The sequence below is a fragment of the Balaenoptera musculus genome, chromosome 1, assembly GCF_009873245.2.
Source record: "Balaenoptera musculus isolate JJ_BM4_2016_0621 chromosome 1, mBalMus1.pri.v3, whole genome shotgun sequence".
Classification (NCBI taxonomy): Eukaryota; Metazoa; Chordata; class Mammalia; order Artiodactyla; family Balaenopteridae; genus Balaenoptera; species Balaenoptera musculus.
The window spans coordinates 19,204,041-19,225,995 of record NC_045785.1 but is presented as its reverse complement, the minus strand read 5'-3'; the positions used below and the strand labels follow the sequence as shown (position 1 = coordinate 19,225,995).

Sequence of the window (21,955 nt, the reverse complement as noted above, 5' to 3'; positions counted from 1 at the left end):
CTATCTGTACAAACTGTAAGACTGTGTGTAAATACCTTCTTAGGCTCTGGCTCTGCCTCTGGTTCTTCCTGTGCTGACACGGCTGTGGGAGCAGCGATGGCCGCAGGGGTTACAGGGGCTGCAGCAGCTGCAGCTACAGCCTTTTCCTTCTTGTGTTTTTTGTGCTTCTTGTGCTTCTTATCCTTTTTGTGTTTCTTGTCCTTCTTTTTCTTCTTCTTCTTTCCACCTCCTTCTGGGTCTGAATTCTAGAAATCCAGAAAACCAAAAGCAATAAAATCAACCTGTCCAACTAAACATTTTATTTCTTCAAGGGAATAACCAACTGGACTAATCTAGGATTTCATACGGCTTCGGGGGAAACAAGACCCAGGGCCAATCACCACCAAGAAAAGTACTCCTAAAAGATGGGAACCACCACTGAAAGCAAAGACTTCCAAGAGTTGAAACAGACCTTGAAGATAAATGATTTTTAAAAATTTCCCCAACTAACTTCACATTAAACCAGGCCTCCCAACCACAAGCTATGAATCATGTCTCCAAGACCGGCCTGAGTCAGGGTCTACCTCCAGATGTAAGGAAAAACACCATGTGCAACAGGAAGAAAAGTCTCTGAACTCAACTAGACCTGAGTTGAATTCTGGTTCCTGAACCTATTAAACTAGTTGACCTCAAATTGCCTGACTTGTTCTGAGGCCTTTTTGTCAACCCAAAATGGGTATAACAATCCTTGATAAAGCTGTTACAAAAATTAAATGGGAATATCTGTAAATCACCCACAATACCAGCCTAACATGTAGGCTTTTAATAAACAGTTATTATCCTAAATACAAGCGTGTATGAATGCCACATCTCTAATCACTGTCTGATCTATCTCTAGAATGTGGGTGCATTGTTCTCCACTGCATATATTCCAAATTTAAGCAAAGGGTAGGCTCTGCTATAACTGCATCTAGTCTGTAATTTTTAAATCTCACATTTCTAAGCAATTACTTAAAATTCCTCAATCCATTCAGTCAGTCTGCACAATAATTCAATCCTATTAAGATGGACATCCACCACTGATTTTATACAATACAGGAACCTGCCATGATTAGGTTAATGAATCACAAAGAAAACAGTTTAAGCTCCAATATTTTAATATCCCAATGATATTTAAGCTTGACAATGTAAAAGCAAGAGTGTTGTTCTTATCTATGTAGCTTGTCAAAAATAAGGCTATATGGGACAACAAAGTACTTCCCACTCCATCTAACATTTCACAAGTTGTGAGGTTCATTTTTTATTATAGAAATAATGTATTTACACTGTAGGAAAAAATAAGACCATTAAGATGTAAAGATGAAAAATTAAGATCACTCATCATTCTCCTTCTAACACATAACCACCGTCGACATTTTGGTATCTTCTTGTGATAAAGTGTATTTTTTCTTTATAAAAATGTAATCAGACTAATAGACATGATCTAAGATTGAAACTTTTATTGACTGTGACCATAACTATCCCAAAACCTGTCAAACACTAGAGAAAACAGCAGAAACGCTAAACTATTTTTCTCCTAGGTAACAGAATCAAGGGTAATTTTTTTCTTTCTGTTTTTCTAAATTGTCTATATAATCCAATCTTCACCACCAAGATTAGAGAATTTAATAGTATTAGACGTATCACACATTAGTAGACGTCTAGAGTACTAAGCACGGACTGTGACGCAAACACCACCACTTAATCTGTGCCTCCTTTTCAAGTCCATCTGAACCACAGAAAATAACGCTCCTCTGAACTACAAAAGACAAAAAATTCTCTCCTTCCAAGTGACCACGTATAATTATAAAAGATGTCCAAAACAGGGTAGACATACCCTTGCCGGTGATGGGCTTGGTGTTGGGCTTTTAGCCTTTTTAACTGGTACCGCTGGTGACCAGTTGGTAGAGGGTGACTGAGACTGGACAGGGGATGGAGGTGCTGGGGGTTTTTTAGCTGCTGGCTCAGGAGATCCCGAGACAGATCGGGAAGATGAGACCCTCCTTACCGACTGAGGGCTTGGTGAGGCAGCTCTAGAAACAGAGGGAAAAAATAAAACATTTAATATCCAAAAGCAGAGATCCTTCTTTCTTAAGAGAAAACAACCAACTACCATTATACAACCAGATCATGAACTTTAAATATTTCACAGCACTTAGTCTGCTGGTTGATCATACTAAAACTTATGAAATTTTTATCACCTAAGTCTCCTGGAGAGTAGTTCAAGCCCCACAATCCTCTATCCATTCTGTTAATGATTCTTCCTGTATGAAATTAGTAATGCCAGTTCCTATATTTAAGACTGCTTTTATCAGTCTTACATAGACATGCAAGAAATATCCTATGCATCACTTCAGAGCTAGGTTTGGAAACAGACTCAATAAGCCTGATACCCCTAAGAACCAAGTAAAACCCTATGGCATTTAGCTTATACCATGAGGAACTACCCTGAAAACAGAAAGGATCTATGAATAGGACCTAGAATTTGCCTTAAAGTTTGTATTCACAGCTATTCTCTTCTGTGATTTCTCAGTTGGGGGGGTGGGGGAGCTTCCAAACACAAAGAGCTATGCAAGTTAGTGTTCCTAACCAAAAAGGATAAAGTATTTTTACTTTTTTATCTTTCTGGGCTCCGGAGTCCTGGAGACTCTCCTAATGGGCCTAGAACCTGGAGATGGGGACTGCCTTCTTTGGGGTGATGGTGATGCTCCTCTTCGAACAGCTGGAGGACTTGAGGAGGTCTGAGGAGCTCGAGGCCGTGGTGAGGGCGAATGCCGTTTGTTTGGTTGTGGTGACCGGGCCTCCCGGGTAGATCGGCTCGGGGAAGACCCTTTCCTATGCTTTGATGACAACGAAGGCGAACGTCTCTTGGTGACTGGGGAGCTTCTTTGTTTGGGAGGTGGCGAATGGGAGACCCGACGCTTTGGTGGTGGAGACGGTGATACCCTTCGTTTAGGAGGGGGAGGGGGTGAAGCCGTTCTTCTCTTTGGAGGTGGAGAAGGAGAATATCTCCTCTGTATTGGAGGAGAGTATCTTCTTGGGGAAGGTGAGCGACGACGTGGGGGAGGAGAAGGAGTCCTAGGAAAAATAAAAGGTCCAACAGAGTAGAAACAGAATGCAAAGAAAACTATGCACTTATACAGCACCACACAAAGAGAGACTATTTCTAAGTGGAAATGTCATGCCTTTAAACTCATTTAAAGTAACAACAACAAAAAAAATCACTTAGTAAATTCCTGTTTATCCTAGATGACTACAAATAGGTCATTGTGATTAATGGAGAAATTTAGTTTTCAGACTGAATTCAAATTTGTCAAAAGTCATTTAGCACAATCCATATAGAATCAACTTAATATTTTTTGAGAAGAGAATCTTGCATTGCTCTAAGGAAACTGAAAATCCATTATCACTATGTAGTAACTAGATAACTACATTAGCAAGACGCTACTGTGTTCAACTTGAACTCAGGAAGTCTGTGCTTTAAAGAGCTCTCCTTTGCGTGGGGTACCCTCTCTAAACTGGTGTTTGGACTCTGAATTAATAATTAGCGTTCACTTGCACAGCTTTAAAAGGTATCTCTACCCTGCCCCCACCAAGACAGACTTACATTTTTCGTGTGTCAAAAGAGTAGTATTCAATGGAAGTCTACTGCTAGGCAGAACGCATCCCTGTCAAAGTCTCAACTTGGCCTTCCTCTTAATGCTTAATCCCTACATAACCCTAATTTGCCTCTCAGGAATTAAACCTCAATATAACATTTAGTTCCAATGGCCTGATTTTCTCCTGAAACATTCAGACCTTGAGCTCAAAATATTTTCCTGCCTAAAAATCAGCTTTGGGATAGGCCATACATTGGGCAACACCATAGAGTTTTCTATTTTGCCCTTATTATTTAATAACTCTGAACCCCCATTTCCTCACCTGAAAAATGGGAATACCACCTACCAAGCAAGATCATCTTGAGGAGACATGAAGTACATAAAACATCTAACACTTTACCTGCCACATAATGGCCATCCAGGAGTGGTAGTAGCAACTATACCGCTTGGTAACGTGTTTGAGCAATGCTCTTAAAAATTTTTTCCCCTAACTTTTATTTTGAAATCATTTTTGATTTACAGAAGAGCTGCAAAAATAGTGGAGACTTTCCACTTAACATCCCATATAACCACAGAAAAATTACCAAAACTATGAAATTAACCTTGGTATTAACTAAAATACTTATGTCACCCTAGTTTTTTTCTACTAATGTCCTTTTTCTGTTCCAGGTTCCAAAAATCAGGATCCTACACTGCGTTTAGTTGTCATGTGTCCTTAGTTTCTGCCAATTTGTAACTGCTCCTCAGTCTCTCTCCCTCTCATGATTGATATTTTTTTTGAAGAGTACTCGTCACTTTGTAAAATGGCTTTCAATTTGGGTTTGTCTGATAGGGTCAGCGCTCTGTGTCCAAAGATCCAGTATCCACAAATTCAACCAACCATGGATCGAAAATATTTGAAGAGAAAAAAAATTCGGAAAGTTCCAAAAAGCAAAACTTGACTCCCCACTGTAAAGTTAAATTTTTTCCCTCTGTAATCACTAGTGATCCTGCCTTTTAATTTAACATCTTTATTGATATGTGGTTCACAAATCATAAAATTTACCCATCTGAAGTGTACATTTCAATTGTTTTAGTATACAGTTGACCCTTGAACATGGGTTTGAACTGCATGGGTCCATTTATATGTGGATTTTTTTTTCATACATGTTGCAGTACTACACAATCTGCTGTTGGCTGAATCCACAGATATGGAGGGCCAACTGTAAAGTTATACTCAGATTTTCAACTGCGTGGAGGGTCGGTGCCCCTAAGTCCTCTCCTCGCTCAAGGGTCAACTATATTCATAGTGTTCAACCATCATGACTCCCCATTCCCATCCCACCCTAGGCACTACTTATCTAATAACTCTCTATCTCTACAAATTCGTGTGTTCTGGACTTTTCATGTAAATGGAATTGTATGTGGTATTTTGTAAACAGCTGTGCATGCCACTCGAATAAAATATTTCAATCACAAAGATTCAAAGTTGCTCCATTTAGCTCCCACTAGCCTATGTGATAAAGTACCTTCGTCGTGGTGGTGGTGTGGGAGACCTGCGTCGACGAGGCGGAGGAGCAGGAGAAGGAGAACGTCGCCTTCTGGTAGGCGGTGGGGAGGGACTTCTCCTCCGTCTACCACTAAACCAAAGAAGAATTATAGTTGATTCAGAATCAGTAACACTTATAACTAAGTGATCAAGATCATTTAGTTTCAATCATTGTCAACCCAAAGTGCAGCAACTGTCACTCTATCCCTCAAAGCAGTGTTTTTCAAACTACAGTGTAGTTAGTCAAGACCCTGGGTGAGAACCAGGATTTAAAAAAAAAAAAAAGAAAGGAAGAAAAGAAAAAGAAAATCAAAATCAAAGTGCTTTAACTTGGAAAATACTATGCTTTTAATATGGTAAGTAATGGAAGTCAGAGAAAAATGAAAGGGAGGAAACTCATCCACATGTAGATACCATGACTGACAGACCCTGTGATCTAAAAGTTTAAGGTACACTGCATGATAAGGGACTTGAGAATTGGTTTTTAATAAAAATATGTAGTAATTAAAAAAAAAAAAAAAAAAAAAAAAAAAAGTGCTTTAACTTGTGGTAAGGGTAATTTTGTTTTGCAAAATTTTTGTTTCAGTATATAAATATGCAGTCTGAGTCATGACGTAAAACATTCTTAACATGACGCAAGGTGAAAAAAGTCTGAAAACACTGCCTTAGAGCATTGCTTTTTAACTAGAATGCACATCAGAAACAGCTTGGAAGCTTATCTGAAATTTGTGTTCACCAGGTTTGGGCTATGGTCCAGCCGGTATATGTTTAAAAAGGTCCTTCAAGTGATTTTTGATTCCTTGTTAGGAACAACTGTTCTAAAGTCTAGAAAAATACAATGTTCTAATACAGATATTTAAAATTTAAGGCCCAAAGTCTGGGTGTCACTGCTCCAAGTTCTTGATTTTTTAAAAAGTATGTTCCCACAGTTCAACAGTTGCAAACTATTAACTAAAAACCCTACCCCAAAGACAAAGGACCAAAGTTGTCTGAGCACTAAAGCCATTGGGAGCAATGTGGTTAAAATATAGATAAGAATCACAGAACTTAATTCTGAGCTGTTAGGCACTTAACCAATTAACACAAAAAGCACACCTGAAAAATACAATTATAATCAACTGGACTAACTCATAGTAGCCTCCCAGCAGATATACTAAAATAAATACCAAGCCAGTTGGACATCTATTGGCTAAGTTTGTGTATACAAAGAAGTCAAATAATATTCAATTAACCCTTAAACAATGTGGGGCGCTTGGGCTTCTGCACTGGCAGATTCAATCAACTGAGGATGGTGTAGTACTATAATATGTATTTATTGTAAAAAAAAAAAAAAAAAAAAAAAAAAAAAAAAAAAGCCACGTATGTATAAGTGGAGTTGCACAATTCAAACGCATCTTGTTCAAGGGTCAACTGTAACTAGTTCTTAATTTCTTGCCCAGTACAGGATTGATGCTTCCTGTGAATCTGGAAGTATTTTCTAAAGTTTACCAGTTTTGATTCCCCATTAAAACTAAGGAGAGTTCATTAACAGAACAATGAAAATTCTGACACTCATTAGTAAATTTAATTTTTAATTTAAATTTGCTTGGGGCTTCCCTGGTGGCGCAGTGGTTGAGAATCTGCCTGCTAATGCAGGGGACACGGGTTCGAGCCCTGGTCTGGGAAGATCCCACATGCCGCGGAGCAACTAGGCCCGTGAGCCGCAACTACTGAGCCTGCGCGTCTGGAGCCTGTGCTCCGCAACGAGAGGCCGCGATAATGAGAGGCCCGCGCACCGCGATGAAGAGTGGTCCCCACTTGCCGCAACTGGAGAAAGCCCTCGCACAGAAACGAAGACCCAACACAGCCATACATACATACATACATACATACATAAATAAATCCAAAGTTTGAGGAAAATAAAATTTGCTTATGCCTTGTGGGGACTAAGACCTCACTCTGAACAGATTTAAAATATAAACTACAAGACAGATAAACTTCAGATGAAACGCAGACACCAAATTATTAATTACAAGAAAGAACAGTAAAGGAGAAGCCACTTTACTAGCAAGGCTAATCTGAGAATTACGGGACCTAGAGAAACAGGGTGGACTACAGTACCGTTTCAACAGGTAATGAAGATTTCAAATGGGAAAAGACATTTGGGTTTTGACTCAAAAAAGAAAAACAAAGGTTTACACTCGCAAACTTTGAGGGTGAGATGATACAAAGCAGAACTCCCAATGTGTTATCAGTAGGTGTAATAGCAAAAGAGGCTATTACTGTTGATTATGTGACTTCTCTTTTTAAATATTCTCATAAAAAAAATTTAACTCAGATTAGAATCTATTATAATAAACTAATGACCTGAGATATTTATTCTGTGCCTCAGTTTCATTTGTAAAATGAAAGGCTTGGAGTAACTAAAAGGTCCCTTTCAGTGATGACCTTCAATGTCCTATGTTTCCATGTGAGAAAATAACCAAAAAGAGAATAAGAATAAAACCATAACCTGATTAAAAAAAAAAAAAAAAAAACCCATAACCAAACTAGCGTACTTAAAGGAACTACAAGAAAAATTTGATAATCACTTATAACTGGAATCTTGACACCCAATGGCTCTATGACCTAAAGGCTACAGTTTCTTACCTGAGCTGATATGGCACACATATCAGGGGTTTAAAAGAAGAGGAAGAAGTAGAAGAAGGCTAAACATTTTCTAGTTACTCCGAATACTAGTGCCAACTCAGGCCTTCAACTGTGTGTAGAAATTGTTGAGTAGAGAGGTCTCCCCCCACCCAAATTGCGCGAGAACCAGTTTCAATAAGCCTCAAAACATGAAGTAGCCCTCAGCCCTCGAGTACGTAGGAATACACAAGTCTTATAAGGACAAAGACAGCTTGCGATCTCTGCAGTGACCTCTTCAGAATCACCTCACTTCACTGGTCAGGCTGGTAATGAAGACAAGAAGTTATAGATGCAACAACTATCTTTTTATACTAAGTATGATCAATACACCATTCACTGTTAAGGAAAGAGTATTCAATACCCAAAGACAAATGTTTAGAAGCATGAAAAATGCTGCATTTTTCAATCTTTAAACTTTATATATGAAATATTCAAAGCCAGGCTGTATTTCCCTTCTTAAAAATAAATACTGAAGTGTGATCCCAAACAATTCTTTCTCCATCTCCAAATCCTAGAGACTTGATGGCAATCTCTAACATCATTAACCATAACGGGGGGTGGGGGGGGGGGGAAGAAATCTTACCACTAACCTGACTTTGTAAAGCAATTTTTTAGCTGCTGTACCAGCCATTTTACAGAAACCAGGAATAATCACAGTTGGGAACAGAATACCTTTGTATCTACATTTTTTTTAAGGTTTCTATTTTTTCTTGTCAAGTAAGTTACTTCCACAGCACAAACACACCGTTTTGCTCCATCATATACACCGCCAACTGGTTCCAAAGAACCTTTCCAAGAAAACACTCTTATTAATTAGTGAGACTACTTAAAACAACACAGCTTCAAAAACTGAGCTATAAAGAGAACAATGTGAACATTTCAGGAAGGATAAATACTTAGAAATTTAGTGACAGCTAAGACCTCAAAAAACAGAAGACTAGCAAAGATAGTACAATGTCATGGTGAAATGGTATAATGTCAATGGCACAGGTCTAAGATCTGGCTTTGTCACTGTAACCCTAAGAAACTCACTTACTATTTCTGAGCCCCTGTTTTCTCACTTATGAGATACGCTTGAATTAGAGATTTCTATGTATCATCTGGCTCTAAAATATTATGGCCTTAGGGTCACAAAGACCCTGATGACCAAACAGGTTCCAAAAGGATATGCAACTTACCTTTCTACTGTAGGAAACACTGAATAGGGCCAAAGCCTTACAGTCATTTTTTAATCTTTTAAATGTTTCTCCCACGTTTTTCTTGCCTTCCCTATAGTCACCACAAAGTCTGTTCCCACTAAATCTAAGGAGCTATTATTATTGTCCTATCTCTTGGAAAGACCTCAAAAAGCAGAAGACTAGCAAATACACTGTAACTGCACAAAACTCTAAATTCAAATGATGCTCTAAAATGAACACTGTGTATGTTTTTATCATTATTTTGATGTGTAAGAAAATATAATCAAACCAAAACAATTGAGGAACTTCTCCACAGTCATACCCTGTAAACGTCAGAATGGGATGTTACCTAAACAGTAAATTAAGTCACTAAAACTTTGACATGTAATCCTAATTTACAAAATAGCATCTAACCAACCTTTTAGTCACTGGCGATTGCCATCGCTTTCCCATCTGCATCCTGAGAGCAGTGGAAAAAAACAAATGTCAAGAATTCCATTCACCAAATTAATTACTTCAATGGAGTTAAGTATCACTAATGGATATACATTTTTTTAGATATTCAAACATGGTCGGGAGTTAATGCTATGATTTAACTGGTCTATTCTAGTCATGCACACGTTCGACATGCTGGTACAAAACTTACTAAGTTCTCATTAAATAGTAATGACCACGGAACAAAGAAAACCCAAATACCCCCAAATCTGACCATCTCCTACTGTGAGTTCTTGAAAGGAAGGAGTTAAGCAAATTCTAAATAAGCCCACAGCCCATCCCTTAAGTTATGAAGTTTTATCACAACTACAGAACACCAGTGAAGACATTACCGAGGGGAAGTCTCTTTCTGGCGCTTTCGAGGTGATGGAGAGGCACTCCGGGAAGGGGAATGTCTCCGCCGCCTGCCTACCTCACCATTCTTCACGTGGGACCTTTTGGGTCGCTCATCTTCTGAGGAAGAGGAGGAGCCAGAATCTGTAATTACACAATAAACAAAAATTTACATCAGGTCTATGCTTAAGAGTCTGTCTACGTTTTTGGAATCTAAGCAGATGGAGTGTCCAAATTAGCAAATCAAGTCCACTAACATAAGCAAGCACATATACAGCCATCAGTTCTGAAAAAAGGTAATATTGATATGTGCTTAATGACTTGAAAGTCAAGCACAAATAAATATACATTATCATATAATTACGTTATACAAATCATTTCCACAGAACAATCCAACAAGACACTGTCCCTTAAAAATCTAGTGATCTTCCAGATAACTAAGTAAAGCTTAAAAAGCATCTCAAGCATTACTTAATTCTTGCTACTCTATGTACTTTTAAGGCTACTGAAAGTCTTAACTAGCATTTGAATAATTTATTCATACCATTATTTAACAAACAAAAATGTATGTGACATTTCCTACAGGCCTGGTAACAATCAAGGACTGCAAAGAGAAACACTTCATTTGTACATGGTTTCCTTAACTTGAAATAACTAACAAGTCCCAAATACCAAAAAATATCCAAAACTTACATGCATTTTCAAACATTTCCATGATTAACCTCATCTTAAAGAGTTGCAAAAGCTGTATGGCTTTTAACTGACTTAATGCCACCGTGGGATGCTTTGGTTTCCATTTTATAAATGAAAAGCAAAGGTAGTGCCTAGATTCAGTCACAAATACCAACTAAGCGAATAAAACCAGGATATCTGGTTTAAAAATCAGGTTTCTGTGTACATACTTTTTAATTCAGAAGTTCCACTTCTAATTACTATTTTACAGATATACTCACATAAGCACAAACACACAAAAAAACTAGAAATAACCTAAATGTCCAAATAGGCGAGTGGCTCAATAGATGACAGCATGTTATCAAAATTTGAAAAATGCTGCAGCTGGTAAATAAATGAGGTAGATCCTTAAGAATTAACAGGGAAAGATGTCTAGATGTAGTAGGTTAAAAAGGCAGGCAATATAATCTACAGTTTGAGCCTCTCGGTTTTTTTTTTTTTTAAACCACAGATACTTACACATGCACAGAAAATTTCTGAATAAAAGCTTTGGGGAGTAAGACTGAGGGTTGAGGAAAGAAATATACTTTTCCAATTTCTATTCCTGTTTTAACTGTTGTGCTAAGACTTCCTCCTAACATATTTATACAAAGGCACAAAAATATTTCTCCTAAGTATTGATACATTCACTACATTTTCGGATATTTTTATCTTAAGTATTTTTATTAGGATATGCAGAAAGAAAAAAATGTAACCAGTGTCCATACCAGAGGAAGACTGCTGGTTCTGTCGTCTGTATTGGCGTCTCTGCTGCACAGAATCTGCTGCAGCCATTTTGCCACCTTTATCTTCTTCTGAAAGATGGATGCATTTAGAAAGTGTTTCTTTAGTCATGCATACAGAAAATGTTAACATATTTGAATTGGGAAATGGTCTCCTAAACCTTTATCTGGTTGGGTCAAGCAATACAGCTACTCTTTTTTAATAAAGGAGGAGCTTAAAATGCCAATTTAAATGCTAATTTAGACTATCTTCACTAAATATAATAAAAATAAACTTATTTAGGCATCTGTGACAGTTCGGTCTGCGTGCCAAGCACTTTATAAACATTATTTCAGTTAACAACCAAAAAAGACCTAAAGGATGGTACTGTTATCTGCATTTCAGAGATGAAAAAAAAAAAGTAGAGGCTCAGATAAATTATTAAAACAAACAAAAAGTAGTTGGTGGAGCTGGGGATTCAAACAGGCTGGTCTGACTTCAAAGTCCTAGCTCTTAACCATTAAGCCATATCGTATAATTAATCTTTAACCAGAATCTAATTCAGCTTAAAAAAAAACCAAAACAAACAAAAAACACACAAAACGCTTACCTGATTCAGATAACTCTACTTTTCTAGGCTTGGGTGCTGGTGAAGGGGACTCTCTTTTCTCAGTACCTTTATGTTTTGTCACTAAAAATAAGCGGAAGAAAAACCCCACTTACATACATACAAAAACAAAACAAAAAGCAACACATCTTCTTACTAGTACAAAAAGAAGTGTGACTATTCTCATAAATAATTTACTGACAATTAAAAAGTTCCTATAAGCCCCTGTTATCATTACCTGAAGTAGAAGCAAGAATTTGTAAATGTTTGGTGAAAAGCCTCAGAAAGTTCTACAATGATTTTCCAATTTTCCAATTTTCAGATTCTCCCAAGAGAAACATTAAGAGAAATTGGGAGCTGCCATTTCTGAGTAGAACAAGCTCTATGCTATGCATAACATTCAGCTGAGTAATAAAGTAAACCTCTGTGTGCTACCCTACAACCTAAAACACACACTCTTGACTACAAAGACCTCATCAACATAAGAGCTTTTAAGCACCCACTACAGGTTGGTTCAGAAAAGTAATGAAGGACTTCCCTGGTGGCGCAGTGGTTAAGAATCCGCCTGCCAATGCAGGGGACACGGGTTCGAGCCCTGGTCTGGGAAGATCCCACACACTGCGGAGCAACTAAGTCCGTGCGCCACAACTACTGAGCCTGCGCTCTAGAGCCCGTGAGCCACAACTACTGAGCCTGCGTGCTCCAACTACTGAGCCCACGTGCCACAACTACTGAAGCCCGTGCCACTAGAGCCCGTGCTCCGCAACAAGAGAAGCCACCGCAATGAGCACACGCACCGCAATGAAGAGTAGTCCCGGCTCGCCGCAACTAGAGAAAGCCCGCGCGCAGCAACGAAGACCCAATGCAGCCAAAAAAATAAAATTTTTAAAAAATTAAAAAAAAAAAAAAAGTAGGGGCTTCCGTGGTGGCGCAGTGGTTGGGAGTCCGCCTGCCAGTGCGGGGGACACGGGTTCGTGCCCCGGTCCGGGGGGATCCCACGTGCCGCAGAGCGACTGGGCCCGTGAGCCACAACTGCTGAGCCTGCGCGTCTGGAGCCTGTGCTCCGCAACGGGAGAGGCCACGACGGTGAGAGGCCCGCGCACCGCGATGAAGAGTGGCCCCTGCTCGCCGCAACTGGAGAAAGCCCTCGCACAGAAACGAAGACCCAACACAGCCAAAAATAAATAAATAAATAAATTTATAAAAAAAAAAAGAAAAGAAAAGAAAAGTAATGAAGATGATAAATGATAAATGACATAAGATCTGATGAAATTTTCACAGAGAAAAATATCTGGTCTGGAGAAGAGGAACAAATTAGTCACCTAAGAGGCTGAAGGCTTTTGATGTAGAGTATAACCTTCACAATAGCATGAGGGACTTAAACTACCTGTAGAAACGTAGACCTTCACAATGGTGAAAATATTAAATGCTAAGGCTAGAGGATCCTTTCCAAAGATTAAAAAAAAAAAAAAAAAGTAACCTCAACCGAAGTCATGCGGGTAATTGAAGTGGACTAGGATATGAACCCAAGACACCATTTCTGTATCTATGGCATAGGCTTTCATTTCTAACAATTACTATCTCTGTCTACATTATCCATCCCATTGCTTCAACTAATGTCAGAAGTACAGACACAGATAATCATTAATCTTACCCTAGATTAACCTGAAACTTCATTTGAGACCATTCCTCTAAGAACTAGACTTGAAAACGATATGATCCCCTCAGTACCCTTACACCTGTTTGTTCAATTAAAGCAATTACCATGGAATGTTTAACCTAGAATTTAGATACATTTCATTTAACAGAGGCTCATTCAATTCTGTAAAGGCTTATTCTAAGGGGCAGTAATTTAGCAATCTAATCATCTTTGCTGAAGTAATCCAACTGAAGAATTTACCACTATACTTTTAAAAATACCAGCATTTTATTAATTCTACCTAATAAGCCTTTTGGACAAATCACTGGATTGGGTAAAGAATCCAATGACTAGATAATCTAGTGATTATCTAATTATCATGAAATATAGTAGCAAGACTGCATTTAAAACTTGTATTTTAGGGCTTCCCTGGTGGCGCAGTGCTTAAGAATCCACCTGCCAATGCAGGGGACACGGGTTCGAGCCCTGGTCCAGGAAGATCCCACATGCCGCGGAGCAACTAAGCCCGTGCACCACAACTACTGAGCCTGCGCTCTAGAGCCTGTGAGCCACAACTACTGAAGCCTGCACGCCTAGAGCCCGTGGTCTGCAATGAGAAGCCACCGCAATGAAGAGTAGCCCCCGCTCGCCGCAACTAGAGAAAAGCCTGCGCGCAGCAACGAAGACCCAATGCAGCCAAAAAGTCCAAACAAACAAAAAAAACTTGTATTTTAAGAAATTCAAAGACATGAAATAGAAATGTCTTTAAATTTTAAAGGATTCTAAGCTCTTTTTTGGGTCAGTACTCTTCATTTTTAAGTGTCAGTTAATCTTCAATTCTTGAAAAAATATTATAGGCATCTAGTCATAAACCCAAACGTCAAAGTACCCCCTTAAAGAACTGGGTTCCAAAATGTGTTTGGGAGCTGGTTGTTTGGATGCCAGAATGCATTTACCCCTAAGAAACATTAAAAATGTGGTTATGTTTGCTATATAGTTGGCAAATACCTATTTAGTAAATAATACAATTGAACTACAACATTACATTTTTTCCCCATAGAAACTTGTATTTGGAGTTTTATCCTGATCTAATCTCTCAATAATGGCTTGGCTACAAGTCTTAAGTCATTGTTGATATAATCAGCATTAAACAGTACCCATTATATACCCCCTACTCTGGTTTAATAAGACTGACTGAATTGTCGCATTATTAATTTCATAAATGTTTCATCAATGTTTGCTTGTCTAGATAAGATTTTCAACACCTTATTTTTATTAAAAAGTTTATTTGTATGTTAATGTTTCATTTTTAGTATTTAAGGGGCAAAATCATTCTAGCATGACGTCTGAAATCTCCCAAGTCAATTGAAAAACAGAATTTTAAATTTACTTCAATAGTCCTATTAATCATTAACCTTGCAGACTTGCTCAAAAGATCACTTGTAAAGATAAGTCACTCTGTGACCAGAATTAGTAAAATAATCCGTAAGTATCTAGAGCACACTCATATGGTTATGTTGATCTAACTCAAAATTATCACCACCACCATAGGTATAGATCCCCTGTAAACATACTTCATTAAATATTCCACTGATTTCAAAGCACTGTTTTATGTACTAAGATAATGCCAATTTAACTACAACATGCCATCGATTACAAAATGCTTCCTGAGGACCCTTTCAGATGAGAATGTATATTATACTCCAAATAATTTACCTCTAATTCTCCAAAATAGTTTTCCTGCCTCCCTCCCACTCCATTCACACACTATTATTAACAGCAGAACCTTAAAGCCCTGATTGATGACTACCCCACAAAATACAAAAGTAAAATCTATCACATTTCAATGGTATCAATGCTCTTATTAGCAATGGAGACTGCAAGAAAGGAATTTCTGAAATCATACTACCAGGTACAGAAGCTGAAAAACTTAACCTTGCCTTCTATTTCCCTCCTTTAGCAATCAAAACAGGCATGTGGGGGTAGGAAAGTTGGGAAAGTGTACATTTCTGAACTGGGAATGAGAACCCAAATTCTAGTCCTGGATGGTTGACCTTGACCAAATCACTTAACCTGAGAACCTATGACAACCTCTGAAGTCTTTCCTAGCTCTGAAATTTCATCACAGAGGGCTGGGATCGTTTTACTATAAAAAGCTATTTATCTCCAAGTAGTTACAACCAATATTCAGCCTCAATGGACAAAAGGCAGCCTCTCACTACACTGCCCACAGTCAATCTCTTTGGCTGGGTTTTGTTTGGACATGGAAGACCTGTCCCATAAGCCACAGGAACATAACTGGCCCTTTGTCTTCCACCTTGACTTCTCTCCTATGTACATATCCACTGTGATTTGTTTCCAGAAAAGCAGCAGCCCACTCTTCCCGACAACATATCAAGACACAAGAGGTTGGTATCTGTGCAGACCCTAACAAAGGTTAACAAGTAATTCTTAACAATCAACCTATTTAACAAGGATTCAGTCCTTCTGCTCAGGTACTTTTATTACCCTTTGGCTGTATGATGTAAACAGAAAAATCATAATCTGATGTGTTTTTGCAAAGGAACAGGTAGGAACATTCAAACTATTATTTTACTAGAGAACTTTCTGGCTCCAGACAAAGGAAAGAAGTATTCAGAAGTGCAAAAACTTCACAGGAAAAGAAAAAATAGGTCAGGACAACAGGCATCAGATTTGGACACGGTGAATGGAAACTATTTTGAACAAAAAGTAACATGGGACATGATATTATGAAAATAAGTGATCTTAAGACACCCCTCCCATACTTATGCCTGAACCTGTAAGACCTAAAGGTTTCTCTATTTTTATCCAGTTGCCTAAGTCTAAAGAGCCAATGCAACAAAAATGACCAAATAATATTTATGTTATCAGCAAATTAGCCTGTTAAGGTTCAGAAAATAATTTGTACATTACTCTTTACAAATTACCATCATCTGTCCAGTACCCCCCTCACTCTGATAGCTTGTCTATACCTCACAGTAACAGAGATCAAAAAAGCAAAATTTGCCTTTCTAGAACTGCCACACTGCAGGGTTGTGGGGCCAGTGGGTGGTGGTGGGGTGGACACAAATGAAGCAGCAGGGTGCTGATTAGAAATCCTGCTCTCACCAACTTCATAAAAACATACAGTCAAGATTTTGCCTGAGGTATCCCCGATTTCTTCATTTATAACCTGAAAATTTAAATGTGATCAGAGCAACCCCAGTATATATTAATCTACAGAATGCTCCTTAACATCCTATTACTATAACAGTTCTTTTAAGATCTCCCCCTCCCCCACTACTCACCTATCACATTGTGTGTATCATTCCAGTCCTAAGCACCAAAGGCCCAATTCAAATGGATACCATAGTTTTTCTCCATGTATATTTAATGCTAAAGAAACAAACCCCAACAGACCACAACCCTCACTCGGACTAACATGGCATTCTACTTGCCTGGCAGGATCACAGATCATAAATTCCTCAGAAATCAATATGCAGAATAAAGCAAGGACAATACTCAGAAGAACCCTGCCTAGGGCCTAAATTAAAAAAACAAATCAGCTTTTAGGAGGACACCATGTCCCTCCCTAGGAAGTACAATGTGGCCAAGAAAGAAATAAAGCAGAATATGAAGTCCTCAAATAAGATATCAAACAAAAAATCTGCAGGGTAAAAAAAAAAAGTTAACTGGTCTCATAGTAATAAAAAGATGCCTTACCATGACAACACAAACTTCAGTAAGCTACCCCAACTCAAACAGCCCACGGCTGGTAACAGTACACTTCTCCACCTACTCAATGCCAGAGGGCACTGCTAAAAACAAAACACTTTTACATGTAAACTCCATTTCAACAAACAACAAGAACTTAAAGCAGGAAAGAAAAGGTGAGCTTCTAAGCAAATTTACAAAAAACATGACATACAAATATTACCCAGCAACTTCATACTTTGAAGGGAGTAGGGGATAGCAACAACTGACTAGGTATATTGTGGCCAAATGAAGAAAAGAAAGAACATATTGTTTTTATGTGCCTGATTTTTACCTTTACCTGAAGTTCTCCCTGGAGAGACAGAAACACGACTTTTCCTCGTACGGTTTGACTGCTGGGGTGTCGGGGAATGACGAGTTTTTGGTGGTGGAGTTGCTGGAGGTGATGGCCTGTGCCTTCGCCTCGGAGGACTTGCTGAAGGAGATAACCTACGAGTTTTTCGAGGGGGGCTGGATGTCCTCTTTGGAGGCTTCTTTGGCGGTGACCGGGAACGAGATGAAGAAGAGGACGAGCTACTCCCAGACAAGGATGCCGATGAACGCCTTCTTCTGTGGAATAAAGTACTCATGTTCATTAACTGCATACTTACAGAAAATGACCTTACAGGCATGTACAGTTTACACAACAATACAGCTATTTTTATCCAACTTTTGAGTTTATGTAGCTAAGCACATAAATGAGTTTTTTTTTAATGTGAAACAAAACCATAACCTAGGACAGGAAACAGCTAGTTCTGAGACTAACTAAATAACTTATTCTGATAAATGCTTCTGAGTTCTTTCCAGTAGTTATAAAATATGTCAAGTGCTATAAGAGAATAACTAACCAGTCTCTTCCCTCCTTAGGAATAATATGAGTGTTTTGGAGTTTGCATACAAAATTTGGGTGGCAAAGTATTTTTTTCATTTAATAACACAATGTCATGCAACCTTTACGTTGCCTTTTTTAAAAAAACGTGCAAGATTAGGAATTCATTTAGCTACATAAACTTAGAAGCAGGGGACTCTCGAATTCTGCAGCAAAATCTGTGGTAAGTTCTGTTGCAATTATGTGTACCTGCAGAATTCACCTTTGGCGGAAGAATTCCTGAGAACCTGAAAAAAAGAAACCCTACCTTAAGTGTGAGATAAAAACTGGCTGAAAGGGAATCTTACACAATCTGCAAATTATCTTGACTGTTAAATGGCTCAGTAAGCAATTAAAACAGGCTGCTTGCAGAACTCCAATATAAGAAGTAGCTGTTTCCACTAATCTTATGCTAGAAAGCACCAGTATTACTTTTTCTCCAAAGGAGAAACAATCAATTTTAGAAAAGTGTGATGCCTAAATTGACTGACCATTTACATCTTCAGTCTCATTTATCAGTAGTAACATCAATTCCGTAATTTTTAGTAGTAGTTATAAAAAATGGTTCAATATACCTTGACAAGCCCTCCCCAAAGAAAAATATCTTGTTTGTTTTTGCTTTATTTTGGCCACACCACGTGGCTTGTGGGATCTCAGTTCACCGACCAGGGACAGAACCCGGGCCACAGCAGTGAAAGCGCCAAATCCTAACCACTAGACCACCAGGGAATTCCCGAAAAGTATCTTTTTAAAAAATATGGGACTCTGAAAAATCTCAGACTGCAGAAACAAAATTACGGACCTTACCGCTTCCCCTCTTTTATTTCCAAGTTGATTTGGTTCCTTGAAAAAAACCTTATAGACTCAAAACACAAAAAATTCTGTCCTAAGTATAATCTGAAGCACAATCATCAGTTCCTTCCAAAAACAACTGAAATGCATCATAAAGAACGCACAAAACTCTGCTACCAGTGCACCATGCCTCCACTTCGGGCAGGTGTAGCAACAGTCTGTTTGTTAAAAGTTACAGATCCTAACATTTTACCTTATTCTAATTTAAAAATGATTTTTAAAAAAGAAAACTGGTATTGAGAGAGTGACTTTTATGCTCAGTCTCTTCAAAAATAGATACCAAACTGCTAATAATGGTTAAATCTATGGAATGGGATTGTGGGTAATTTTCAATTCATCTTATTTCTATTTGAATTGTTTACAATAAGTACTCTTCTTTAATATGAAAAAGACACATTAAGAAAGGTATAACGCAAATGGGTTATTTTAATACTGGTAAAGCAGTTTATCGGCTCTGTAGGCATCTATATTCAGAAACTAGTGGTAATTAAAAGCCAAAGGGAGAAGGTGGCTAATTCCCTTACTTGATAGGATTTCTTGGTAGGGTCTGAAATGGTAAAGATTAACACAAATAACTAGTAAGATTAACACAAATTCACCAATAATTTGTTTTTTATTTTCCAACACTAGACTAGTGTTATCACTGCACAAATAGCAGCATTACATCTCAAATGAGGTATCTCTTTATAAGACATTACCTTTTATTACTCATGAGTTTTTTCCAGGGGAGCACTAATTCAAAGATTAGCCTAAAACAAACATGGTGTGCTTTCATACACTTCACAATTCCAAACTGAAAGAAAACAAAAAACAAAAAACCCCAAAACTCTCACCGTCTCACTGGAGATCTACTCCTTCTATGCCTTGGTGGAGGAGGCATTCGTCTCGGTGGAGTTCTTCTTCGAGGAGATGGCCGTCTTCTTGGGCTTGGCCGCCTTCTAGGTGAGTATGATCTGCCATAACAGAATTAGAATCTGAGTAAATCATGAGCAAGGAATGAATTCCTTAACATAGTTTTCTCAACAGCTACATTTTAAAAAATGGATTTCAAGGGACACAATTTTCTATTTGTGTAGAGATTTTTAATGGAACCTAGAAAGTGTCCCTAAATTGTCGCTGGAAATCCAAAGCGTAACACTTGTGCTAAATGTTTTCCACAGCTTTGATATAATTTACCTAATTCTACCTAGGAGAGTAGCACATAAAACCTAAGATCTACGCAGATCTTAAAGCCACTACTCACCTTGATCGGGATCTATGGCGTCTTCTCGGTCGAGTATGAGAAGGAGAGCGAGAACGTGTCCGGGATCTTGACTTGGAACGCGACCGAGATCTTGGTCGGGTCTTCTCCTTTTCCTTTTCCTTTTTGGAGTTTTTCTCCGGAGAAGGTTCTTTAGGCTCTGGTACTGGTTCAGGCTTGGGAACTTTCAGGATGTCACTGTGTGGGGGGAAAAAAATGCTTATTTTGTGCCTTTTCTACTCAGAGTCCTAAGTCTTAATACAGTAATATAAAAAAGCTGTTTCTTTAAAAAGTTTTCAAAATCCATGAAGACATCTAGAAAGATATATACACATCAGTGAAATCCAGTGAACTAACAATTCTAATCACATACATTTTTTTTTAAAGTGCAAATCCGTCCATAATAGTGGGGGAGGGACTTCCCTGTGGCGCAGTGGTTGGGAGTCCGCCTGCCAGTGCAGGGGACTCGGGTTTGAGCCCTGGTCTGGGAAGATCCCACATACCGCAGAGCAACTGGGCCCATGCGCCACAACTGCTGAGCCTGCACTCTAGAGCCCGTGAGCCACAACTGCTGAGCCTGTGTGCCACAACTACTGAGGCCCGCGCACCTAGAGCCCACGCTCTGCAACGAGAGGCCACTGCAATGAGAAGCCCGTGCACCTCAACGAAAACCCAACGCCTCCAATAAATAAATAAATAAATTTATATAAAAAAAAAAATAGTGGGGGAAAAAAAGGCAAGTTATAGTATATAAAATATCTGAAGCAACACAACCAACAGATAGCAGTGGTCACCTTTGGGTCATCTTATACTCCCCTATACAATTTGAATTTCTTTTCAACAAGCTAACTTTATAATTTAAAAAATCTACAAGTAAAACAAGTAAGTTTATGTTTTTAACTCACAGGTATCATATTTACGGTCACTTAATTAACAGCCTAAAACTGTGATATTTATAAATGAATTTTTATGTACTTGCCTAGTAGAAGTGGCCTCTTGTACTGAAGGTTCTTTTACTTTCACTGACGGCTCTGGGAGCTCTGGAGTTTTTTCCTTCTTCTCTGGAGCAGGGGAAGGACTCCGGCTCTTGGTTCTGTGACGGGGAGATCGAGAATGACTGCGCTTTCTCTCTCTCCTGACAGGGGAAGATCGTCTTCTAGGGGAAGGAGATCTGGATTTGCGTCTAGGATGAAAGCAATTTTTTTTCAGGTTTTTTGAATAACGTGGACTGGGGAAGAGGGTCAAAAGGAGAAGTGAGATTAATCTATTTAATTACACCATTATTGTTTATATCTGAGAAGGTCCTTATGGAAATAAGATATCTGATCACCCTTACTTAATAGGAAAAGGGCCAACAGAAAACCAGAAAAACAAGCAAATGAAGGATAACAACATTCTCCAGTATACCAGTTATAACAGAGGAATACATTGACGTAGGACTCTAGATTTAGGTTCTCAATCATTCCCAGAGATGAGAAGACCAAAGAACAACTTTTCAGAGGAAGCAGATGCATAAAAGGAAGGAAATATATAATAATAAGTCAAACCTTAAAAAAACAGAGTTTAGATGCAGACAGATCCCACCAGAGTTCATCAGGTAGTCTAGGTATTCCAGAAAAAATGACTAGTGCAATTAAAGCAAAATGTTCTTCAGAAGAGGATAAATAAATCAAACTTGCATAAGACAGCTTTTTTGGAAGAGAAGAAGCTCCCTTTCCATTTCAATAATAGTTTCCCTAACTTG

General features: G+C 38.5%; 1 protein-coding gene across 17 annotated transcripts in view; it reads right to left on the bottom strand.

Annotated features, from left to right (window-relative positions):
* Positions 1-21,955, bottom strand: part of SRRM1 (serine and arginine repetitive matrix 1) — a 34,951-nt gene that overhangs the window by 5,920 nt on the left and 7,076 nt on the right. For 5 of the 17 annotated variants that reach the window (XM_036846891.1, XM_036846818.1, XM_036846948.1 and 2 more), the window contains 12 exons: positions 21,191-21,394; positions 20,215-20,409; positions 19,805-19,924; positions 17,547-17,821; positions 11,863-11,943; positions 11,258-11,344; positions 9,818-9,962; positions 9,409-9,450; positions 5,126-5,236; positions 2,632-3,096; positions 1,856-2,051; positions 36-245 (listed from right to left, as the gene is read on the bottom strand). In XM_036846891.1, the coding sequence (XP_036702786.1) occupies positions 36-245; positions 1,856-2,051; positions 2,632-3,096; positions 5,126-5,236; positions 9,409-9,450; positions 9,818-9,962; positions 11,258-11,344; positions 11,863-11,943; positions 17,547-17,821; positions 19,805-19,924; positions 20,215-20,409; positions 21,191-21,394 (2,131 nt within the window). The remainder of the gene's footprint in view (positions 1-35; positions 246-1,855; positions 2,052-2,631; positions 3,097-5,125; positions 5,237-9,408; positions 9,451-9,817; positions 9,963-11,257; positions 11,345-11,862; positions 11,944-17,546; positions 17,822-19,804; positions 19,925-20,214; positions 20,410-21,190; positions 21,395-21,955) is intronic. The other 12 variants (XM_036846828.1, XM_036846837.1, XM_036846847.1 and 9 more) reach the window with 12 other exon arrangements.